The following is a 23,048-nucleotide window of genomic DNA, read 5'->3' as shown; positions in this document are numbered from 1 at the left end:
GATGGCGCGAAGGATGCGAATAATCAAAATTGCATAACCGGCAGCGACAGATGATTGAACAGCCGTTATCGTCCGATGGATGCAGATGGCATTAAGCATCCCGAGGGCACTTGTCGCCCGGTTCGGAAGGAAGATCAATTTCCTCCAATGCCGATCGTTTCGATGAATTATAAAAAAAACACACACATTGATGCTTGAAGGTTTTGTTGAGTGATTTTTCTAAAAAAAACACTTCATTTTGTTACCAACATTAAATAAGCCAACCCTCACGGACTATGCTGCTCACGACACACGTGGTAGACATCAAAGGGAGCGTCAGATTGCTTGGATTTGACTTGGATTCGGTTAGCAGAAACCGTGCTATTTGGTTCTGCTGCTTTCATATTCAGAGACGGTTGTGATTTGTGAAGAGCACGGAACGTGTGTTCCAAAACATGTGGCGTTCGGTGTTCGCTGAAGATACGCTTTCGATCCGTACTCTTGAAGACGAGAAGCATGGAGCAGTTGAATGTGGTGTTTTTTTCTTGCTTGTCGAAAAATTGGCAAACGGTCGTGCGTTTTAGCAACGGCAGTAGCTGAACGAGAACGTTGCCATGTTTATGAGACGAAGGAAATTGAATTATTGCCGTTGAGTATGGGTATTTGTGTTGGATTTTGATAAAAGTTGAGAGGTTTAATCAAAGCGAAAGTAAGAGTATGTCAGATTTTTACTTTGTTTTCCTCATTAGGTTTTTTTTGTGTCAACGGGTATTATAATGACATAAAATCCAACCGAATTTGATAATTTCATTTTCTGTTATGAGTGTGAAAACGACCATGGAAGGGTAAACAGTTTAAAGCTGCTTACGGGACGCTTTGGAACTTTGTTTTTTTTATTTTGTTTGCAGCGTACTTTGTGCTTATTCAACTGTTTCATAAACATAAATCATTTTCTAATATTTTGTTCCCATGTTTCTAAAGTACTTTACTGAGTGATGACTTTACGTGTCATTTGTTTGAGATATTGTAGACGATTTATAGAAATAACTATTAATATAGGTAAAAGGAGATAGTATTAAAGAATCTAAAATTTTGCAGTTAATTTATGCAAATTATTCCTCATTATTATTCCAGTGAAATTTGACGATAAGCTTACCCAAAAACCTTTTTAGTCTTATCAAATTTAAATTTATAGTTATTGTGAAGTTTGCTTCATGATGATAAATAATTTGTTCGAAATCACGCCTCCTGTATATTATTATTGTTGTTTAAATAACATCGATGGAACAATCTTCTTCTTGGCGTAACGACCTCTTGGTCATGCCTGCCCGTTTCCCTGTTGTACGTGGATAGTCAGTCCTCTCGTACAGGGGAGGGTCCGGTCTCGGTTGGGATTCGAACCCACGCCGTCGAGGTGGTGAGCCCCGACGCTCATGGGCCGATTTTCTAACCGGCGCTACCGCTCGGCTGTCGCGGACCGCGATGGAACAATATTAAGTTTAATTATCATACGGGCTAAAGCTTAGTTACATTCATAGCTAAATAGGTTATGAGTAAATGAAGCTGCAAATAAGAGAATGAACAACTGACATATGAGGACGAAATGAAAGTCGAAAACATGACTGTAACATAAAATACGAGCTTGGTGAAACCATCAAAGCTAACCGGTAAACACCAATCTTGTTTTTGCTCCTTGGAACACTCTTGCATTTAGACGCAAACTAAAATTCAACCACAAAGTATTCAATGATAACATTTTCGTTATCTGCTGGCAAGGCAGTATTTGTGGCCGGCAAACAGGAACCCACGTCAACGGGTTGTATTTCTTGCGCGAAACTTTGGCAACATGATTCAACCGCCGTAAGTAACATGACGTTTCCACTCGAGAAGAAATCCGATATTTTCTACCTTTGCGATGCCGTCGTGTAGAAACGCTTGCGGGGGCAGAAAATAACACTAACGAATTGCTCCACACCGACGGGGATAACCGCCAACAGGGTGAAGTTCCATCGGTTCGGGTATTTTATGGGTTCTACTTTTCTGCGCCAAGGTTGAAGTTTTCCTGCCCGACGCTTAGCAACACCCCTTTTGCCCCATTGCCGTTGCAGGCTGCACTGGTGAGGCATTAGTGTGAGGATAACTTTTCATTTATGCAAAAATGATGTAAGTTTTCAGTGTGCTACCCGTGGCAAACGGGTGTTGTTTTGGTCCTTGGGTAAATATTTTAGCGCAATGGAATATTGCAACATGCAGCTCAGGAAAAGTAAATGTTTCTTCATGAAAGTGAACTGCAAGTTTCGCTTCAGTGCGCTTGTTGGGTTTTAGTTTGTTAAACTAGCGATCAGTACGGTTCAACTTTACTTCATTACAGAGTGAAGCCGTTCGTGTTCTGGGTTGATTTATTAAATTGCATTACTTTTGACTTGTTTGCTGTTTGATAGCATGCTGCTGCTCCACAGACTTTGTTCAGAAATTGAAAACGAAAATGTAACACATTTTCGTTATTTAAATTATTAAACTTTTTAAAATGTATAGTGGCGATAAATCCAAAGACATTCTCGAAATATTCGTTGAGAGCCAAACGCACGACACCCGGTCAGGTTTATATAACTGGAAATTTTCGCGTTTGGCTCCTTAACGAAGCTTCCTCTATTTCAACGTGGGCCATCATAGAATCAATGTTGAACCAAGAATCATTCGTATAAAACGTGGCTTCCACCGCACGTGATTGCAGCGCATGAACAATCGGCCCGGAAGTGGTACAGAAAGCGCCAGAGAGAACAGGGTTTCCTGTTATCATCATCCCTTATAACGAAGCCCACTTGTTCGCACTCCAAGTGGCATCGGAGCACTCTGTCTATTGGGATGCATTTTTATGCATCGCATTTCAGAAGAGTCAGGGATGCCGAAGGCATTCTTAACGATTCGTTAACTCTTGTCATACTCTTTCAATATTGTTTTTGAGGCAAGTGAGGATTCCTTTACGGGGTATGTTTAGCTTTGGCTTGCGTTAAATCAGAGTTAAACTGATTGTCGAATGAAAAGTACTGGACGTCATGGCTGTGCACCTACTGTTTCCTGTATTCGATAATTTCTCATTTATCCACGATATTACACAACATTTTAATAGCATTCACAAGTAACTACAAATTTTTTTTGGAGTAATTAAAGTATTAGTAAACTTTATTTCTAAATAAACCATAATCAAAGGAATGGTAACGTTACGGCACCAGACTATTTTGCAGAATCTTCTTGTATATAAAGCTTTAAATAACAAAATATACCAAGCAATGTAAACCATTGCAACGTTACACGTAACTGTGTGGTAAAACTTTTTATTGTTAATTCAAATATATTTTATCGATTTTATGAAGATTTTATATTTCCATAAAAAAATGTTTAAAAATGATCAGTTATCAAATTATTATTATTATTATCATCCAAAAATGTCTTATCATATACGAAATGTAATGATTTCTGAAATGTCACGGTTTCTATAATCGTCAAAGAAATGTATCTGGGAGTGTAATCTACTAAGTTTTTAGTATCAGCAAAAACATTTTGATCCATTCACCTTAAAACATCGCGGTTGTATCAATGAAAAGCTTATGGTAAGCTTTTATAAAAAAAATTGTGAACCCACATAATTCCAAGGGTTATGTTAGTTGTGTTTCTATTAAATGTTAATGTAGGTAGAAGGTATTATTGATTGTTTATGCTGAAACTAATAGTTATAAATCCTTAATTAGAGATAAACCACTTTTATGCTTACCTCGGGTACATTTCTAGCCATGTTTAACGAATTCAATCTACCTAATAGTATCGTGTTTTTGTTGTTGCGTACAGTTGTAACTGCTTCTGTTTGACAATTGTACCGAAAGTTTCGCCCTAATCCTTCCTAACGGAAAACACGACACCCTTGTCTTGGTTGACTTCCACAGCTTCCGGAGCAAAGTGCCAACCGTTGCCCTGAACGGTGGCGTTCTATTATTCAGCACCAAGTGGTCGTGAATAAGTAATCAGTCAAGTTTTTAATGCACAACAGCCAACACTCGGTTGGACCCGGCTGGCTCTGGCTATCGCCGGGCTAAGGTCTGCTGGCCGGCCCAAAAAAACTGGACCAGGCAAAAGGGGTTTGGCAAACTTCGGTCGTTCCTTTGACAACCTGTTGCCGCCCATGTCATGAGCAACCCGCGGCGGACGGCGAAGTTCCTCGAACCGGCTCCACCGGTGAAACACAATCAAAAGCTAATTAGCATGCATTTTTCATGGAACGCCCGGGTGTTTTATCGGAGACGATTGCGTGGCACCGATCGGCCTTGGTAAGATGCGGTGCTTTGAAGGAAGGTGGTCCTGGTGTGACGGGACGAACAAAATGGCGAACGAACGAATTGGCGGTTTCGGATGAATGAATTCGCAAACGCAACTCGGCTGCTCAAATGATCGTTAGATTTTGTTTGTTCTACAACTGTAACCGTTTCTGTATTTTGTAAACGTTTTGTCTCGTGTAAAGTTAAAATAATCACATAATCGTTTTCTACACCGTATGTATGCGTATTTTCGGTTTGTTTTATTTCCTCTCCCGTGCTCGGCGAGGCGGGTTTTCGTTGTTTTTTTTTTCTTCCATCGATTAATTTGCATGCCCACCATGCGGCCATCTTACGGAATAAATATATAGTTTCTTTTAATAAATAGTTTGAACCGCTAACAACAAGTTTAATAAATTATAATAAATTACGCTTAACAATGACTCCAAATCACATCAAACCTCTGCCTAGCTTTTTGTGCCCGTTTTTTTTCTTCTTCACTGTTTCGATTGTTTACTTAACTGTTTAGTGTCTTAACAATTTCGTTTTTGTTTCTACCTTTGCCCTCTTATTTGGAACCAAAAGTAAAGTGCATTCGCTGTGTGATGCGCTTTCGTTCACTTTTGGATTGTTTAATGCATTCGTCTGCAGTTCTATACTAAATCTACTTGCTACGGTTCCTGCACAGGCTCTACACTCCTTTCCATCTCCCCAGTTGGACCTCGCAGCTACTCGAACAGATACACAGGCACACATACAGATTCACACGCTAACCGCTTATAAGGATGGAAGGCGGGATCTTTCCTTGCTGTGCGCAACTAAGGAACGATCCTCTTCCGAAATTAGGAGAGGTCCAGTGAGCGAGGAAAGGAGCCTTGAGCTGTGCGGACTAACGGTACTAACAACATTGTTCAGTCATACAGGCATACATACACGCAACAACGCACACATACATACAGTCCCTTCGCAGGCACACAGGATAGAAGTGAAGCACTCGCATCCGTCGTTTACTCGCGTCAAAGTGCATGCAATGTGAAACACACACGCGCGCGCACGCACACTAGCACCCTTTTCGACGGCAGGACACCGGGTGGGAGGAGGGTGGGGCCGGTGGGTGGATGGGGTGGATAGTCCTTTCGGCCACCATCGTCGTCGTCGTCGTCGTTGTTGTCCGGTTTCGGAAGTGGGGTCTTATTTCACACCGGTAACGCTTCGTAGCCAGGGTTTGTAGAAGGTGGTGCGCATGTAGACGCCGGGCAGGTAGGGGGCGGCACACCGGATGCCGTGGGACACCGTTCCGACCAGCTCGTAGCGACCGTCCGGACGCTGCAGGACCAGCGGGCCACCGCTGTCACCCTGGGGAAAATGAAAAATAGAAACGAAAGAAAATAACGAAAAATGGCCGACGACACGGTGGACCATTCGATCGGGGGATGAAATTTAATTACATTAAAAAACTTGCGACACCCTCGAGGGAGGGGCCGGGAAAAGCGGGAGGAATTGCGGTGTTGGCTGCCAACGATCGATTCGTTTTAATTAGAACATAATGTCATCTTTTTATTATTTTATCAAGCGGTTCGCGTCGTCGGAACGGGAAGCTTTGATGGGGTTATTTTGGGTAATATCATTAAACGTAATTGGATGCAATTGTTGGAAAGTGGCACCGTTTGTGCAGGCTCTTGGAGCCACCGGCAGAGACCTTAGGCAGGGTTAATTACTACGAAGCGTAATAATTACCTTTACTAGGGTGGAACAAAAACTTCTATTCGGTTTGCAAACGTGTTTGTTTGTATTCAAAAGATAATTAGTTCCGTTGTTCGGAAACAATAGTAGGCAAAGATTTAAATCCTTTTGGGTCTGCAGGTATACACACGCAAATTAACCATCGGCATTGTTCCAGGGCATTAGGGAATTGAAACACGTCAAACGTTTTACACTACCACGAACATTAAGCAGGAATAAACAAAATTTAGCTAGGTGCACCAATATTGTACAAAAACTATTCAAATAGATAATTTTCATGTTTTTTTTATCATAGAAATAACGCGGAACTGTTCTGGGGAACTCTAACTTTTAGTCCCAGAATAAAGTAATGCCCTTTTTCAAGCAGTATTTATTGTTGAAATTTATTACCATCTATAATGATTGATGCAACATAAGCTGATACTTTTTGTAAACTGTTTTCATGCAGTCGAAACTAGGAGTTGGATAATCAAAATTTATTTTTAATTATAATGAAAGTACAATGTGAAACAGCTTCCTTTTCATAGGAATATTTATATAAATTTGGAGTTACATGTGAAAAGACATATTTGAAATACAAACTTCAAATGTAAGTATGTTGGATTGTAACTGAATTATAGTACATCATAGATAAGTACTACAAAAAACCACAAGATCATGTAAGAAATAATAATTTGGATGTCAATTTATGTGAAATTTTCACATAACGTAAAAAAATCTAAATATTAAAACAGAGTTCTCAATTCACATTAATAATGAAGCTTCAGTTAAAAAGTGACCCGGAACAATCGGTTCCCTGTTGGGGAACGCTTGATGGAGGCGCCGGGTACCTCATGCCGAAAGAAGAAGCAGGGTAACAGGGGTCAGCGCTTGTAGTATGCAAATGAAATACTTTCGGAAGATGGCTGAAATTAATTAACCCAAGCTCGTCCCATCAATAATGGGAGCGACGTGATTCGTGTCTCCGGCATTGTAGATACGTGCCGGTGGAAATTCGAAGTGTTTGCGCAGGGCAGAAGGAGATGGAGAGGGAGAGGACCGTTTTATGTTCCACTTCCGTCGATCGTGGCAAAAGTTGAGCATGCCGCAGTACGTACCTCGCAGGAGTCTCGCTTGCCGTTGGCGTAGCCGGCGCAGACGAACGACGGCAGGATCTTCTTGTTGTGGCCGGCCATGTGGAACATCTCCTGGCAGACGCTGTTTTCAATGACCGGCACCTGGTGGGGGAGGGGCGGGTGGGTTTGGATACCGGCGTGGGTGCGAAAATGCAAATGAACGAGGAGGACGAAATCTCATTAGTTGTAATGCGAGTTGTTCGGTGCGGGCCGATGTCGATGATTTAATGTTTAATTACCTGAACTTCCTGCAGCACGGAGGGCACACCGCCGCCGTAGGTCAGCCGGCCCCAGCCCGTCACGGTGGCCATGCGCCCGGTGAAGTCGGCATCGTCGCCCGGCATGCAGATTGGCACTGGGAAGGAACGGAGTAAAGGGTGAAGCCGTTAGGAAGGGGCGGGTCGAATGTACAGAAACGAGTCTAGGACCTGCAAACGAATTGACTAGAGTGTTTATATGTGTCTATGTGTGTGTGTCCTGGACCGGCCGATCGACCTACGGCCGATTGTGCCATCGCTAATGGATGGCAATCAGCAGTGAATCGACATTCAATGATTTGCCCACGTAAATGGAGTGGATTAAGATGATTATGTAAAGGTTGGCGTGCCCCGTGGGTACGGTGGGACTTTTCCTCGATGGGAGCCTCTCGTCGTCCCAGGAGAAATCCTGAGAGCCAGCGCGAGAAACTCAAGAGGACACTTGATTGTGACGACGAGCAGTTCCGCACCGTGCATACTAAGCGAACCGGGAACCGTTTGCGGACGCGGCAAACATTTCAATGAAATGCGATTTCTATCGCCGAGACCGGTTCTCCGAGATTGGAGTCGGTTGGAGGGCAGGGAATCTGGTCGCCTGCTTATGCCTACGGCGTGCTTGTTTGTACAGCCATGTGGTCGTACCTATGTGGACGTCGTAGTGGATGGGGTTTTCAAGCTCCAGAATAGCAAGATCGTTCTCGAAGGTGGCCGCGTCGTACTGCCGGTGGACGATGACGCGCTTCACGTTCTTGGTGACGGAGCGTTTCGTTTCCAGGTCGCTCGAGATGTCGAACTCGCCGAAGACGGCCACCAATGACGCAAGGAATCTGGAAAAAAAGGATGTAGAAAAGAGATGAGTTTTTTGGTTACGCAATATTACACAATATAATAACTTTAATAACGCGCTCGCTATGGCATAATGCTGCGATAGTTTGGTAAACCAACAGTCATGTCTTTTCTTGTTAAATAGTTTCTTCTATAAGGACTCGTTCTTCATATTTTGTTTTCTTACTAATGTTTTCCTTAGAATTTTGGTAATTACGGCTTATATTCGAAATTGAAAATTATGAAATTTATGTCCTAAGGGAATGTCGATTGGAAGCGTATGAAAAGACGCGAAAGGGGAAAAATATTGCTTTGTTACAAGCACTGTTAAAAGTAGAAGAATATAGTAAAGTTTTGGTAACTATGCATACACTTGTTTGATGTTTAAACTAACATCAGCTTGGAGACGATTTTCCGCTTCCGTTCGCACAAAAGTGCGTTTGATTTGACTAGAGCTTAATACATTTGGCCTCATTTGAACTCTATTTGGTTAACATTTGCTCACTGAATTAAATTATTTCATCTCAATCAGGTTCAAACCCTCTCTACTGTTCTGATTAATTATCCGGGCTTAGTTTTTGTGACAGTCTGAGTTAAACTAAATCCAAACAATTGAATCTTACTAAATCTTAGGGTTAATTAGACGAAATTTTGGAGGAAAGACATAATTATTCTCAAGTATTCGCGCCAGTGATTGATTTTAAAATTTTAGGTAGGGTAGCATAATAAAACTTTTTTACTAGAAAAACTCCTAGAGTCGGAAATGAGTTTTATCGTTATGGTCCAACCTTTTGAACACTTCTAAAAGTTGTTCTAATTCATAGGCAAGGTTTTTAGAAAAAAATGGGCACGAATAGTTGGGGAAGCCTGTTCCGAAATGTCTATTCATCGACTTGTCTAACTCATCCTAGCAATCTAAGGAAACCATAGCAAGAATATTACGGCTCCCTTGTGCTCCACTGAACCGGAAACATCTGTCTCATTGTCTAGGTTGACATCTACTTCCGCACCGGAACCTACCCGGGTTGACAGTGAGCCGCCGTGATGACGTATTCGTTGGTGATCAGCACTCCACCGCATTTGTTTTTCGTGAACAGGCCGAGCCAGGTCGACTCCCGAACGAGCACCTGCCAGGGCCATTCGCCGAATTTGGACGCCTTGCCGCCCACCACGCGCCCACTCTTCATCAACGGTCGCTGTCCGCACACTAAAATGGAACAAGGAAGCAAAGGAAACGGTCCCGGATGAAGGGTAAGATCTGCAAGATGGCCGACGGACGGTGGTGCGTACGTATTTTTCTCGTCCCCGCCGCCTGCTGCTGGTCGCCGGTTTCGTTCGTCTCCTCGCCGACATCCTCCTCCTCCTCGTCCTCCTCGTCCTCGCCGTCCACGGCGTTCTCCTCCTCGTCGATCGTTTCGTCTTCCGGCGCGGCGGTCGTGGTGCTGGTGGTCGTCGTCGACGGGCGCTTGGTGGGACGCTTCGTGACCTATAAGAGTGGTTTTTTCAACTGATAAAAAGTGGAGTTGCTAACATTTTGTTGTGTCATGCAGGTCCCTGGCCGGTAGTCGCTGCGTACCTTGGTCGGTTTGCGCGTGGTCGTCAGCTGGACGGTGCTCAGGTCGGCGTCGGCCAGCGTCGGGCGGGTGCTGGGTTTGCGCGTCGGCCGCTTGGCCGTGGTGCCGGTGCGCACCGGCTTCTTGGTGGTCGTCGAACCCCCGGACGGTTTGGCCGGCGGTGGTTTCGGTTTCGAGGCGGGTGCGGCGGAGGACGATCCGCCGGTCGGTGGTTTCGGTTTGCCGGACGACGGTTTGGCCGGCTTCACGGGGGTATCGTTGGCGGGCGCCGGTTTGTTGAGTGTGGTGACGCCGGTCGTAGCGGTTGGCTTCGAGGTTGGCTTGGTGGAGTTGCTCGGTCGACGCACCTTCGTGGGTTTCTTCGAGGGACGTGCGGAAGGTTTCACCGAAGTTCCGTTTCCGGCCGCGGGGGGAGCATCGGCCAGGGCGGTCGGTTTCGTGGTCGGCTTCTTGGTGCCGGTGGTGGTTCCATTGACCGGCTTACGGTTTCCACTCGGACGCTTCTTCTTCTTCTTTGGCTTGGCCGTGGTACTGCTGGTCGCGGTTGGACTGGCGGAAGTACTCTCCGAAGCCGTGGAAGAGGGTGACGCGGGAACACCGGTCACGGGGGCCGGGGCGGTGGCAGTAAGGGTTAGGTTCTTGCGCTCCTTCAGAATCTGCTCGAGCTCCTCGAAGTTCCCGTTGAACGTCTGCACAATCTTGTTGACGAGCATGTTCACCTTGTCTTCCTCGCTGGCGGGCGTGCCGTAGAAGTCGTTCTGGATCTTGGTCACGTTCGTCATGGCGGTCGCGTCGGTGATGTTGAGGTTAGGGTTGCGCACCGGCGGGAAGTTGTTGACGTCGTCCGGAGTCGTGTAGAGCTCGTTCTTCATCGTGGACGCTTCAACGGGTGCCGGTGGTCCGTACGTCTGCAGAGATGGTCCAGCTGGAGGTACTCGGTTCAGCGACGGCGGTGGATAGGAAGCGGTGGCACCGTACGAAGGCGTCGGTCCATAAGGTGCGTACGTGGACGAGGCAAAGTTGCTGATCTTGTTGCCCCCATCGACGATGGTGTAGATCGCGGTCGAGGTAACGGTTCCATCCAGACCGGGTCGGCTCGTAGAACCAAAGTATCCCTCGTCTTCAAAGTCCGCCATGGAGGACAGGTACACTGGGGGTGTGTTTTCATAGAACCCTGGCCGGGAACTGCTCGGGCCAGCCGTTGGGGAAGAGGATGGCTTTCCGTTCCAGCTTGAAGACGTCACCAGTCCTACGACCGGCTTCGGGGTGATGTGTACCGTTGGCGATGGGTTATCGGAGGCACTCGCAATCTGGATGTAGTTCACGTTGGCCAGCGTTGAGGGATTTGTGTGTGAGAGCGTGGACGACTGTACGATGTACTCGGGAAGTTTGATCGTGGTGGACCCGGGTCGCTTTGTACCAATCGTCGTCACCTTCTTCGTGGGCTGTACGGAGGATATAGCCACCGTGGATCCGGGACGTGTCGGTCCCGTATAGTATCCGGCAGCCAGTGTGTCCGAGGTGATAAGTATCGGTCGCTTGGAGGTGCTGCTGGACGAGACGATGATCTTCGTCGGAGCCGGCCGGTGCGTTGATGAGGGAGTCGGATCAGCCTGCGGGACTCCACCGTAACCGGCGTTGTTTGTCAGCAGAGTTGCTTGCACTACCACCGGCTCCAGCGTTGGCCGCTTCGTTGGCTTCGGACTGTAGACGTAGCTGGTCGAGGGAACATTGCTCGTGGTGTGGGTAACCGTTGGTGCGTCCGTTTTCTGTGGCTTCGTGATATAGAAGCTCGTCGGACCGTACTTATCGTAGTCGATCGAAGGTGCGGTTCCGTACGTCGAGGGAGCAGTGGCCGTTTCGTACGTCGGTGCCTTGGTAGAGTTCGCAGCCGTCGGCTCGGTGTCGTACTGTGGTCCAACGCTGGAATCATTCAGCATCAAGATGATCGACTCGATCGAGGGCAGGTTATTCATCGAGACGGTTGGTTTCGTCTGTGTTTCGTTGTTCTTGGTGTCATTAGAGATGGTCTGCACCAACACGTACTGGCCACTGCCTTCGCTGGCAGGCGTTGGCGATGGTTTCGGGCGTGGCTTAAACTGTGGCTTCGGGTAGGTCACCTTGACGGGCTTAGCCGTGGCCGGTGGAACCTCCGGAACGGCCTGCGACGCCTGTGGAACTCCGGAGAAGTCGTTCGGGTTCGCGTAACTCTCATCCACCGTGCCGTGCTCGTTCAGCAGATCCGTTTCGGCTGCTGGATGTGTGATGTCACTATGGTCAAACAGTTGACTGTTCTCCTGGAAGATCTGATTCGCAATCTGCTGCACTCCAGCGGCCGTAATGTCGGTGCTTGTATCGGTGGAAATGGAAGGACCACTCTCGCCCGAGTTCCCCTCGCCGTACGAGTTCAGCAGCGAAGGCAACTCCGAGCTGTACACACCGTCCTTGCTACCGTACTGACCCTCGCCGGACTCCGTCGTCGAGGGGTACCCGAGTGAGGACAACGAAACGACCGGCTGCTCCTCACTTTCGGTCTTGATCTTGTTCGTCGACGGTGAGTACACGGACACCGCGCCGTTGGCCACGTCGTACTTGTTCACGCTGATACTGTTCAGCACAATGTCCTCGTCCAGGTCGTCGTTGACGATGTAGTTGTTGTTCTGGATCTTCGTGTAGGCCGGTTTCACCTTCTCACCGGCGGGGCGTGACTGGTCGCCCTGCTTCGTCGGTTCCTCCAGGTGCACCGGATCGTACACCGTCCCGGACGACATCTGGCTACCGAACTTTTCGTACTGACTCGCGATGGCGGAACTCAGCGAGGACTGGCCCGACTGCTCGGTGCCGTTCAGCTGCTCCATCAGCGGATCGTGTGCCAGCGAGTCCTTCGTCAGCGGTAGCTCACAGCACGTCCCAAACAGGAACCCGTCCATGCAGGCACCCACCACCTCGCCCTGCCGCTGGAAGCACTCGTGGTTGAACATACAAATCGTCGGCCCACGGCGTTCTGGCTCACGTTTCAGCAGCGACCGCGTAGCATTGCAGAACTTTGGCGTTATCCGGTAGCCACCGAACAGTTTGCGGCTCTCTGTGTGGGAAAGAGAAAAAAAGGAGGATATTAAAACGTTAGAAAAAAAATAGCATGAACTGAAAAAATTCTGCAGAGACATGCTAGAAACACTGGCATCAAAAGAGGGAAAAGGCTGTTGAAAACCTGTCACAACTTTGACCCGAACGATGACGCTGCATTTGAAGCAGCAATCACGGCGCGGCCAGAGCGCGGGTGAGTTGGGGGTGTACGTGACTTGAAAGGAGCACGACACGTCTAGGGCAAGTTTCGGGCCGTGACAGCCATCCCACCGGAGAAGTTCTTCTCATCTGCAGTGCCGCTGCTGCAGCGTAGGGTAAACAGTAAATTTTACTGCCATGTCGGCACTGGAAGGACCGAAAAAATGACGGTTGGAAAACATAACAAAAAAAAAAAAAAAAAATACACATCTCCCGGATGTTTCGCATTCACAGTTTCCAGTTCGTTCTACTTGTGTCCCTCGCATTCCCACCCCCCTACCTTCAGCCCGGAAGCGCGTTTGCGAAAGTATCGATTTTTCGTAGGCGTCGGAAGCGAAACTCGGATTGCATTTGCTATGGGTTGGTGAGTTTTTTTAGAAGAAATATAAAAACCAAATAGGTTAAAACGGAACGGGAAAATACGTACAGAGCATGCAGAAAAGGGTGTTCGTGTGGATTCGAGTTTGGAAACTTATCGTCCGGCGGAAGTAGTGGAAGTAATAGGATAGTTGAACGGTTTTTTATGCTGCAAAGCAACGGTAACATCGAAATTGGCCGTAGTTTTTGGATGAATGATATGGCAGGGAGATTATGGTCACGTAGAATATTGCTACATGTTCCATGGTGATGGTAATCGGTTACCAAAGCGTGGGAAGCTATTTTCGTTGGACACATTCGGGTTTTCGTCAGTTGTAGTTAGAATTATTAAAACTCTCCATGGATTGATGCAACTCCAGTCGCTTAAGTCGCTTTGATTTATGTCTAAGAGCGTAAAACACGGTTTTGTTGATGAAACTCACACACTTTACTGTGTGCTTTGGAAAAAAAGCTACTTTCAATCAGCTTGATAGGACAAAACTTTATTAAAACACATTTCGAACAACTATTAAAGATTGAAAACTAAAGAGAACAATTGAAGTTTAGTTTTTGAGCTTCAAAAATATGGAAGTTGATAATTTCTACTATTGTTGAATATTATTTGAACGTTGTTTGATTGATATTCCATTTATGATTTTTTTTCTTGAATTTGAACTTGCGTTTTTATGTTTTCCACACATTTTGTTAAACTATGTTGTCGAAAAACATTGTTTTTATTTTGAATAGACTTAAGAATGTATTTTTCAATGACTCGTCCACATGTTAAGTGGGTTATTAAACGTTATTGAAAGTAAATAGCTTAATTGTAGTTTCGGCACAAAACCTGACTTTTTATGAAGTTTTATAGTACAAAAGTCTTAGTTGCATAAACATTGAAGGAATATAAACTACAAGTTTATTAGTTTAGTTTAGGAGCAATCATAAATAGAATTTCTTCTTCTTCTTCTTTCGATATGCGAGTCGGGGTATATCCTCCTACGCTAAGTCGAACAATTTGTTCCCTTACACGTAATCAGAGGCGTACCAACTCTGTCCGAACTCCTATGAAGGGGCTCGTCCTTTAGGACCGGGAGGGCCGGCCACGGGAGGGATAATTCCTTCCGTTGTCAGGACACAAGAACTCGTGGTCCGCTTGATTGACTCAAACAGAACGAGATGTGCGGCAGCTAGGATTTGTCTGACCTGAGCTCCAGCTCGGCGTCACCACGCGGTCGTGCCGTAACCTTACTTTTCCGCTAACCCTTTCAGGAAACTTATGCACTGCTAACATCCGCTCTGATGCACTACCGAACTGAAACATATAAATAGAATTTAAAATCTCTAACACGTATTTCGCAACCATCGGTCGAAAATTATTGTTTAATGGATTCAAGGCAGGAGAATAACAACCCGGACTGGCCCTATTTATTTAAACATAACCAGATCCTTTTGCTGCTTATAAAAAAAAAAAACGATATCGTTAACCACAATCGTACGTGCCGCAATCGACAAACGTTCTATATTAATAAAGCACTCGTACGTAACAGGCAGCATGGTGTGGATGTGGATTGGTGAAAAGCTCTCCATGGAAAACCGTGCAAACGGCAGCCTGCGGATGCGAGGCGGAAGCGGATGGCGTATAACATTATCGTCTAGAATAATCCATGATGCGATATGTGGTCGCAGGTTTTTTTTCCCTCTTCCTTTTCCCTTCGCCGGCCTTTCCTTCCCCATGCGGGAAACAGGAAATGAAAGGTAAACGTTTGCCGAGGGAGCGTTACATGACCTCCGACCTCCGAGCATCGGTTGCTGCGTGTGGGTGGCGATGTATTGGAGCGACGTATTTGCCCAACTACGAGGCGTTGGGCGCTGTGGGTGGGCCGATGTGTGATTATCCTATTTTCCTCGTCCATCTCCGTTCACCCGCTTTCCATCTTGGTTGCGTCGTCGCTCGGGTGTTCGGGCAGTAAAAAGCACGACCCCTATTTGTTGAACCCTGACCCGCACGTGTGTCGCTCTGACGTCAGAGCAGCTCGGGTGTGGACGTGCCAAAGTGTCTGTTCGAATTAATTCGCCCCAGGTGGAGGTGCTTGAACAAGTTTACTCAGAAAACGTGTAAATTAAAGCGGGGTTCTAATGAAGTTATATCCGTTTTGTATTTTTCACCATACTTTAAGTTTGCGCTGCTTCATCACGTATCGATTTTGGGAGGCGTTTCTTTGGGATTTCATTTACCACGCTTCACATAATCTCGACATTTCTAGAAACTAATTTCCAACGAAGCGGTGTACAGATCATTTGTCTCCGCACGGTTGACACACGGTTCCAAAAGTCAAGGGCATGGGAATGGATAACGCTTCACACGCCGAGCCGACATTAGCCATTAGCGAACATGTTATCGATCAACGGCTTACGGAGGAGCCCCGAAAGCGTTCAATCGCGTGCCGTAGGGAACATGCTATCAATCCATCCCATGCACCTTTCCCTCGCATCGTTTTGCCCCGCGCGAGTGAGTATAAATTTCGCTCTCGGTGGAAAGTTTTGTGGGACCTTATATCCACCAGCTGGGGCTGCCGTGCGCTAATCCCACACCTTCGGTAGGCGTTTCGGGTGAGAATTATGTGGCATTGGTAAGCCATTTCCCGCCCTGCACGGCAGCTTACCATCATTGGCAGCCGAATGACTCCCGGGGAGTGCTGGCGTGCCGTTGATATGCTAAGTGCGAAAGTTCACATTATCTCGTTGCTCGAGCGCGAAGCAGGAGGGAGGAGCATCTATGCATCATTAATTTTGTCGTACAGCCGGGGTACTTTATGGCCGCGTTCGGGGTGAAAAGTGAAATCACGAATTAACGCACGAAAGTGACGAGATAAACGACCCGGCTGGGGGCTGCTGTTCGGGGAGTCGCCGGAATGATTCATAAGATGGAGATACTTTTAAGCGAAATGGATAAATAAAGATGTCAGGGTGGTGTTACAGCATCTTCGTAGATTGAAAGTGGAAATAGCAATGTTTTTGATTGAATATAAAAATCCTGAACCGTTGTTTATTTTCACAGAATTAAAAAAAAACCTTTTTTGAACAATCTGCTGATTGAGATAGAATAAAATTCTAGAAAAGTAGAGAATAATTGAAAATGCAATCTAAAAAGTGTTCTAAATAAAAATACCGTGGTTTCGCCTGAATAAAATTCATGTTTGCATAACACGAGCGGTTTTGATTGAAAACAGTTTAAAAACAGTAGGTTAAAAACCGAGCAGGTTAAAAATGTTTAATGGTTGTTTGTAAAATGTATATTTATAAGCATTTTTGAATTTTTCTATATACAAAACATTACTCTGTCTTTATCTCTTCTAACTAGTCTCATAATCAAAGCACTCGCCATTGGGATGCTTATCAGCACTTTCGAAGCATATTCAGGTAGTTGAGAACATACATAATCTATTTCATTTATATGAAGCCAAATATTCCAAATCATTTGCAACTCTTTGGTGTTTCGTTAACAAAAACTAAATTGGATATTTTCTTTTCCAATCTTACTATTTTCTTCTCTCCGTTCTTATATATTCCTTTCCATACTTTCCATTCTTACTTTTCGAAAAAGCCATTACGCCTGAAAGTCGTGGAAAAACGAGAAATTATAGTGTTTTATGTGAAAATAGTTAGCTTTGACTGAGATACTGAGGATAATCAAGGTGCAATGCATCCGTGTTAATTTTATTTCATTTGGAAAAACCTATTTTGTTTTATTTTGTATTCATTTGAATCATCCTCCGGGAGTTTGGAAAGATTTTAATCTCCGACTCTAACACGGTTTTCATTAATTCAAAATGGCACCAGTCATAATATTATTGCGATGTACGACCCTCCTGGTGTACCTGCATCCATTTGGGGATTAGGCCAGGTGTTCTAGACGTCGGAACGAACCTACGTTGACCTGGATTTTGCTTCATTAGTCCGCTCGTTGCTCGGGGTTCGTTCGTGCACGTTTCAGGATACCATTGTACGAGTCCACCCGTACGAGATGGCTCTGAACCACCCACACCGCCCGTAACACGGTTCACACCTCTGCAGTGTGGCCGTGTGTGGTGTTGATCTAATTTTCATTTTCATTCCAACCATTTCTCTCGAGGTGCACAAACGCTTGGCTGGGTTTGCCTTTTCTGCCGGGTTTTAACGTACCGTACCGGCAGGCGGTTTGCACATTTGAACGGTACCTCGGCTCGGCCGTGATCTGTCTTCATCTGCAAATCCCAGCCGTATAATCTCTCCCGGCCTAACTGTCCTTGGTTAGGTTAGTCGAGGCCTCGACTATGTCGTCGCCTCGCACAAGCACCATCCTTCCTCCAACCTTAGAGTTAGTCCTTAGAGCTAATCAGCGAGTCTGGAACGAGGTGTGGCGTGCACAATGAAAAGAAAAATCTCTCCCAGGACATGGACCGGTGCAGCCTGTGAGTTCGGCCTGCCGTTGTTTTGCCACTTTCGGCAGCGATGTTCATGAATAAATATGTGTGTAGTACCACTTTGGCCATATTTCTCCCAAAAGCGAATAGTGAACGAAGGGCAAACAATTGGGTGCTGATGAGCCAATTGCCTTCAAATGCCTCTTGGGAAACTGCCGACATTTGAATAGAAATCGATGGGCTGAGGGTAGTCGGAAAAACTGGCAAAAATATTTTCCAAGGACCTTCACCCTCACCTTTTGGCTTGGTGCCAAACTTCCCATTTCCCGGGGAAGACCTTTCGCAACGCCTTCCAAAACATTCCGTGGCATGAGCATTCGCCGAAAAATGGTTGTTTTTCGCGAGATAAGTCTTTCTTCCGGAATCAAAAACTTATCTCTTCGTTTTCGACTACGGCTTGGAGAACACAAGGCGTGATGATGTTGGGATAAACACACACACACACACACAAACGCGCACAAGAGATCTGGGGAAAAATGATAAAGTGGATTATCATTTCAGTGCGATATCTTCTGACGGTTAATTATTATTCATTTGGAGCGATTCGTTGGAATTGTCGGAACGATGCTTTTCCGAGTAAGACATTTGCTGTACGAAGAAGACACGATTCAGTTTGATTATGTTTATTAACAAACTCCGTTGTTGAAGAAGTTATTTATTTGGATGAAAACGGTTCGCCGCGAGTTTTCCACCGCAAAGTGGCGTTAAGATTAACTTCTTCGGAATTGTTCCGAATGGGAAGGTTGGGAGGACTTTCCCCGGGGGTGAATCCGACAGTTTTCAGCTACATTTTATGTCAATTACCGTGCAGTTTAAGAACACACGCAAACACTCCCGTACACACACACACGCGGCATTGATTGAATCATGGTCTATAAATTATTGAAATTAATGAGAAAAGTATATCAAGCGCAGCGTGCAAGCTCTATTAATCATCCTCCTGCACGGGTCCTTCCGTTGGCCCGTCTATTCAGGGGTCCATGTTTAACCCAGTCCCAGGGTGCTAAACAACGAACAAAGACGCTCACCCGCAGATGGAAAGTAGTAATTAAGGATAAAATGCTGATATAAAGATATTAAACGAAGTTAAAGAGCCTCACAATAAATCAAACAGTTGCTTTCATACCCCCGGGTGCTCGCGCCGTTTCCCCTTGGCCGCCGGCCCGGGCCGCCGTGGTAAATTCGTAATGGGTCTCCCAAAACGATCCCCACTTAAAAACCCGAGCCACCGACGCCTTTCGGGCCACCGCCCGGCAGAACCATTAATCATTCGGGCGTAATTGGGCCAAGGGTTCACAGGTTGAAAAATCGGACCAATTCTCGCCCGGGAGTCCGAGTACACTAATGTAGCACATATGTTCTCGATTCGAAGCCGAGCTGGAGCACAACAGAACAAGGATGGGAAAAGTGCACCATCACCGATTGGTGTCGTTGCGCCGGGCTCAAGGATGAAGAGATGCTGTTTTTGAGAGCGACATGTGGTATTTCTTTCGTTGGCGCAGACAACGCCGGACAGCACCAACGTTCCCATTCTACTCCAACGAAGGCGCAGAATGGGAAATAAACAAACATGCTTTCGGGCACTGAGAATGATTTTTCATACTGACGAATGAATGGGAAATTTGTTATACCAGCGTCCGGGTGTCGTTATTACCGCTCGTTCCACGAAGGGAAGCAAAACATACGGTTTCGGTTTGAGTTAGTCCATTCTCCCGGGCCCGTAACAAGTTTTGGAAGGATAAAAAACAGGAAAGCACCATGTCAGCAGACATTTTTTCGGACATCGTGCTGTGCCTATTCTCGAGGCTGGTGGAGAAAGGCGGTGTGAAGGTGGAAACTGTCCTGAATAAAAGATACCTTTCCACAGTTTCCCCCGAATACTTCTTCATCAGGCGCACGGTTTCGGCGAAGAAAAAGCGAACGTACGTCACGATGGCGACTACACGGCCGGTGAATTTGCGATGATGCGGAAAATTACTCCACCCAGAGCCGCGAGCTTTGTTTTGTTGGCTCCACGCCGGACACTGTGTCCCAGCATTTTTTTTTGTTAGTTTTTTTTTTAGGATTCGGCGGAATGAAGACTTTACAGCAGACAGAAGATCCTGCCGGACGGGGGCTTAGTCACGTTCGAAATTAATGCCGTGATAAACACCATGACGTAAAATAATAACGCTTTCGCACCAGGCGTCGCGAGTGGGTGAGATATTTCGGTACGCCAGCATGTTTTCCCCGGTTGATTTTCATTGCTTTCGGCGGGCGGTAAACTTTGGTTGGAATGGTGGATTAAATTGTGCACATAAACAAATTTTCTTCGCAAACAGAGTATACGAAAGGTTTTGTTTTAAAATGTGGCAATCATCTAGGATATGTCCGGGGGTGTAAAATATGGATCAAACTTTTCTGAATACCGAAGAAAAATGTTCTAGATGGCCAACATGTCAGAGTCTAAGACAGGATTTATTCAAAATTTAAGAACGTGTTAAAAATGCCAAATTCAATACAAAGTATTTTCTTCTGATAACCTAAGAAAATTGATCTAGCAAGGTGGCCTCTAGATTGGTAATGTTGTTCGCCACATCGAAAGCACCTGAAAATCTCTGGTTGATGGTGAAAATTGCCTTTTTTAATTTTCTTCTAACTCAGGTAGAATTATGGCAATCTTTTACAACAGATCAAAATTTAAAAAATCCTCTGAACTTTGACGGAACTCCAAACCTTAGCTTGATGGTGAAAGTATCATTAAGAATTATCAACTATTACATTATATCTTTCACTTATTTTCAAGATAGTTCATTATCAAACAACGTAAAAAAACAGAAATACGCGATGAATTATTTCATTCATACTTAAAATTGATTAAACTATTGTGGTTGTCCAATATCACTTAGGTTAGATGATTGTCGTAAATTTAATTCTTCTTAGTTCTCTCTTTCGTCAGTAATCTTCGCACAATAGAGCTCAATTAATTTCCTAAAGATCGCATCATTGGAATGTCAGATTTGTAGCAAGAACAACACACTTCTCCAGTCAAAACATGGCTACCAAAACTCGTTTCGTTCGTTCTCCGCTCGGCCATCGCATTCCATTCATTCGTCAGATTATCTCCGACACTTCTAGCAACCCACTTGGCCCATTCCACTGCCACAGACAACATCAACCCCCGGATAACCTTGACGGTCGTCCCGGTCCCGTGCGGGAAGCAGAGAAAACAAACTGTCGCTGTAGTTTTTCGATGCCACTTCGGGCTCATCCCAAAACATTCGCGCTCGCGTGACGTTTTGAAGCGGAATTGTTCGGTGGCTTTCTCTTTTTTCCCGTCATTTCTTGCTCTGTTTATTTTGCTTTCCGTCTTCGGCGCACGCGAGATCCATCGGAGCTCGCCGTAAGAAACGATTCGAAAAAGAAGAAAAAAAAACAACAATCACCCACACAATAGCGCGGGGCACGCGGATAAGACGATGATCAAAAATAAAGAAAAAAGGTGATCATGATCGCTGATCGTGGGTTATGAGTCGCCCGATACTGGGGCGGGGCTGGGGGTCGGGGGCGGCAGCTCAAAACACATAATTGATGATAAACACACCGCCGTTGGACGCCTGTTTTCCCCGTGACTTAGATTTTCGCGGTCGGCTTACGCCGTTCCGACGTTCGGCAACTCCCCGGATCGGAAGTTATAAATTAACTCGCGAAGTGCCACTTCCGTTGGTCATCGTGGAAACGTGGTCACTCATCGTTGGTGGGTTATTCTTTCACCTTTCTCGCCCTTGGTGGAACAGGGAGCTTTTCTGTTTCCGCACGCTTCTGGTTTATGTTTTGCCTCAACTTGGGTGTTCGGGAAGTAGACGTGATCAGTTTCATGTTCGAAGAAGAAAACAAAAGCTGGAACGTAAGCAGGTGTGAACACGGGGCAGAATGAGAGCGTCGAACGTTGCTGTTTTTAGTTGGTAAACCCTTGAATGACTTTTAGAAAGGTTGGTTACTTTGGTTGTCAATGTTTGCTATATTTCTTAAAATGTGTCTATCTTTTCCGAAAATTAGGCACTAGTTCCTCCTTATGATGTCATTCAAAATATGGTTTAAGCTTTAAAAACAGTATTATGTCGTCATTCACTCCTTAAACAAAAAACTCCCAAGAGAGAGGATTTGAAAATTAGCCCAACACACTTACGTTATTCTATTCACACATTCCTCATGGCCGTCTTGAAGAAAGGTGTGATAATTTCGTGTGGCTTTGTGCTTCCCTTTGGCTCACGTACACTCCTGCAAGTACCCGACTTGCACGTGTGTGTCGCTGTGGTTGGTCTCTGCTGGACCGTCGGATATGGAATATGACTCTCCAGCTCCCCCGTCTCCCGCGTCGCCCCGCGAGTGTAATGTAAGGCGCCGCGGCGCCTCGCTTGGCACCATATTTGGGTCACATTTTGGTCAAAAGTGGAATAACTCACGCGCCGAGTGACCGAGTTACTATCAGTGCGTTCGTGCGTGTATCACTCCCGCGTCCCAACCCCTTCCCCCACCCCCCGTCGTTTTGGGCGGTGGGCTTGCCCAATCCGGAAAAGCCTTTTCGACAACCGGGAAAAGCCCGCCGGACGACTAATTGGGCCAGTGCTGAAATTTTCCAACCCAACCCCATCGACGTCCCCATGGCCGCCGCAGGGTGTCCGGTAGCATAACCGTTTCCCTGATGTCGATCCCCACCTTCCGAACTCCCTCTGCCCATCGGTTTCGGTCCCGGACGGTGTCCGACGCATCGTAATGTTTAACACCTTGCTTGCGTGGAGGATGGGACCGATATGAATAAATTAAACAGTGATTCGACTAATTGGGCTGGACGCAATTAAAACTGCGCCGCGTGTGGTTCCGGTAGAGGCTTTCGGATAAGCTCCACCCGGGTTCGCGGGATTGGATGTGATTATCTGACACTAGAGATAAAAATGGCACCGGTGGGGCTTCGAAATTATCCCGGCAATAGTTCCGGCGCCTCCCGGGAGTTTGCGGGAATCGAACGAACATGATTGGAGAATGTTTGACAAATTCCATCACCGGTGTGGATTAGTTTGCTCCGTATGAAATTTTAATGTCACTCGGTTGCATAAACCAATCAATAGTCAACTTCCAACGACACGCTCGGTACCTTTCACGA

At 45.9% G+C, this 23,048-nt stretch overlaps 1 protein-coding gene across 1 annotated transcript in view; it reads right to left on the bottom strand.

Annotated features, from left to right (window-relative positions):
* Window positions 1–5,477: 5,477 nt before the first annotated feature.
* Window positions 5,478–23,048, bottom strand: part of LOC131264149 (serine protease filzig) — a 38,417-nt gene continuing 20,846 nt past the window's right edge. The window contains exons 2-8 of the mRNA XM_058266438.1: window positions 9,803–12,885; window positions 9,517–9,712; window positions 9,247–9,433; window positions 8,044–8,228; window positions 7,384–7,499; window positions 7,127–7,246; window positions 5,478–5,642 (exon numbers count right to left, since the gene is read on the bottom strand). Of these exons, the coding sequence (XP_058122421.1) occupies window positions 5,478–5,642; window positions 7,127–7,246; window positions 7,384–7,499; window positions 8,044–8,228; window positions 9,247–9,433; window positions 9,517–9,712; window positions 9,803–12,885 (4,052 nt within the window). The remainder of the gene's footprint in view (window positions 5,643–7,126; window positions 7,247–7,383; window positions 7,500–8,043; window positions 8,229–9,246; window positions 9,434–9,516; window positions 9,713–9,802; window positions 12,886–23,048) is intronic.

This window comes from Anopheles coustani, chromosome 2 (assembly GCF_943734705.1).
Source record: "Anopheles coustani chromosome 2, idAnoCousDA_361_x.2, whole genome shotgun sequence".
Taxonomy (NCBI): Eukaryota; Metazoa; Arthropoda; class Insecta; order Diptera; family Culicidae; genus Anopheles; species Anopheles coustani.
Note: the sequence above shows the minus strand (reverse complement) of the source record. Positions and strands in the feature narration are given on the sequence as shown.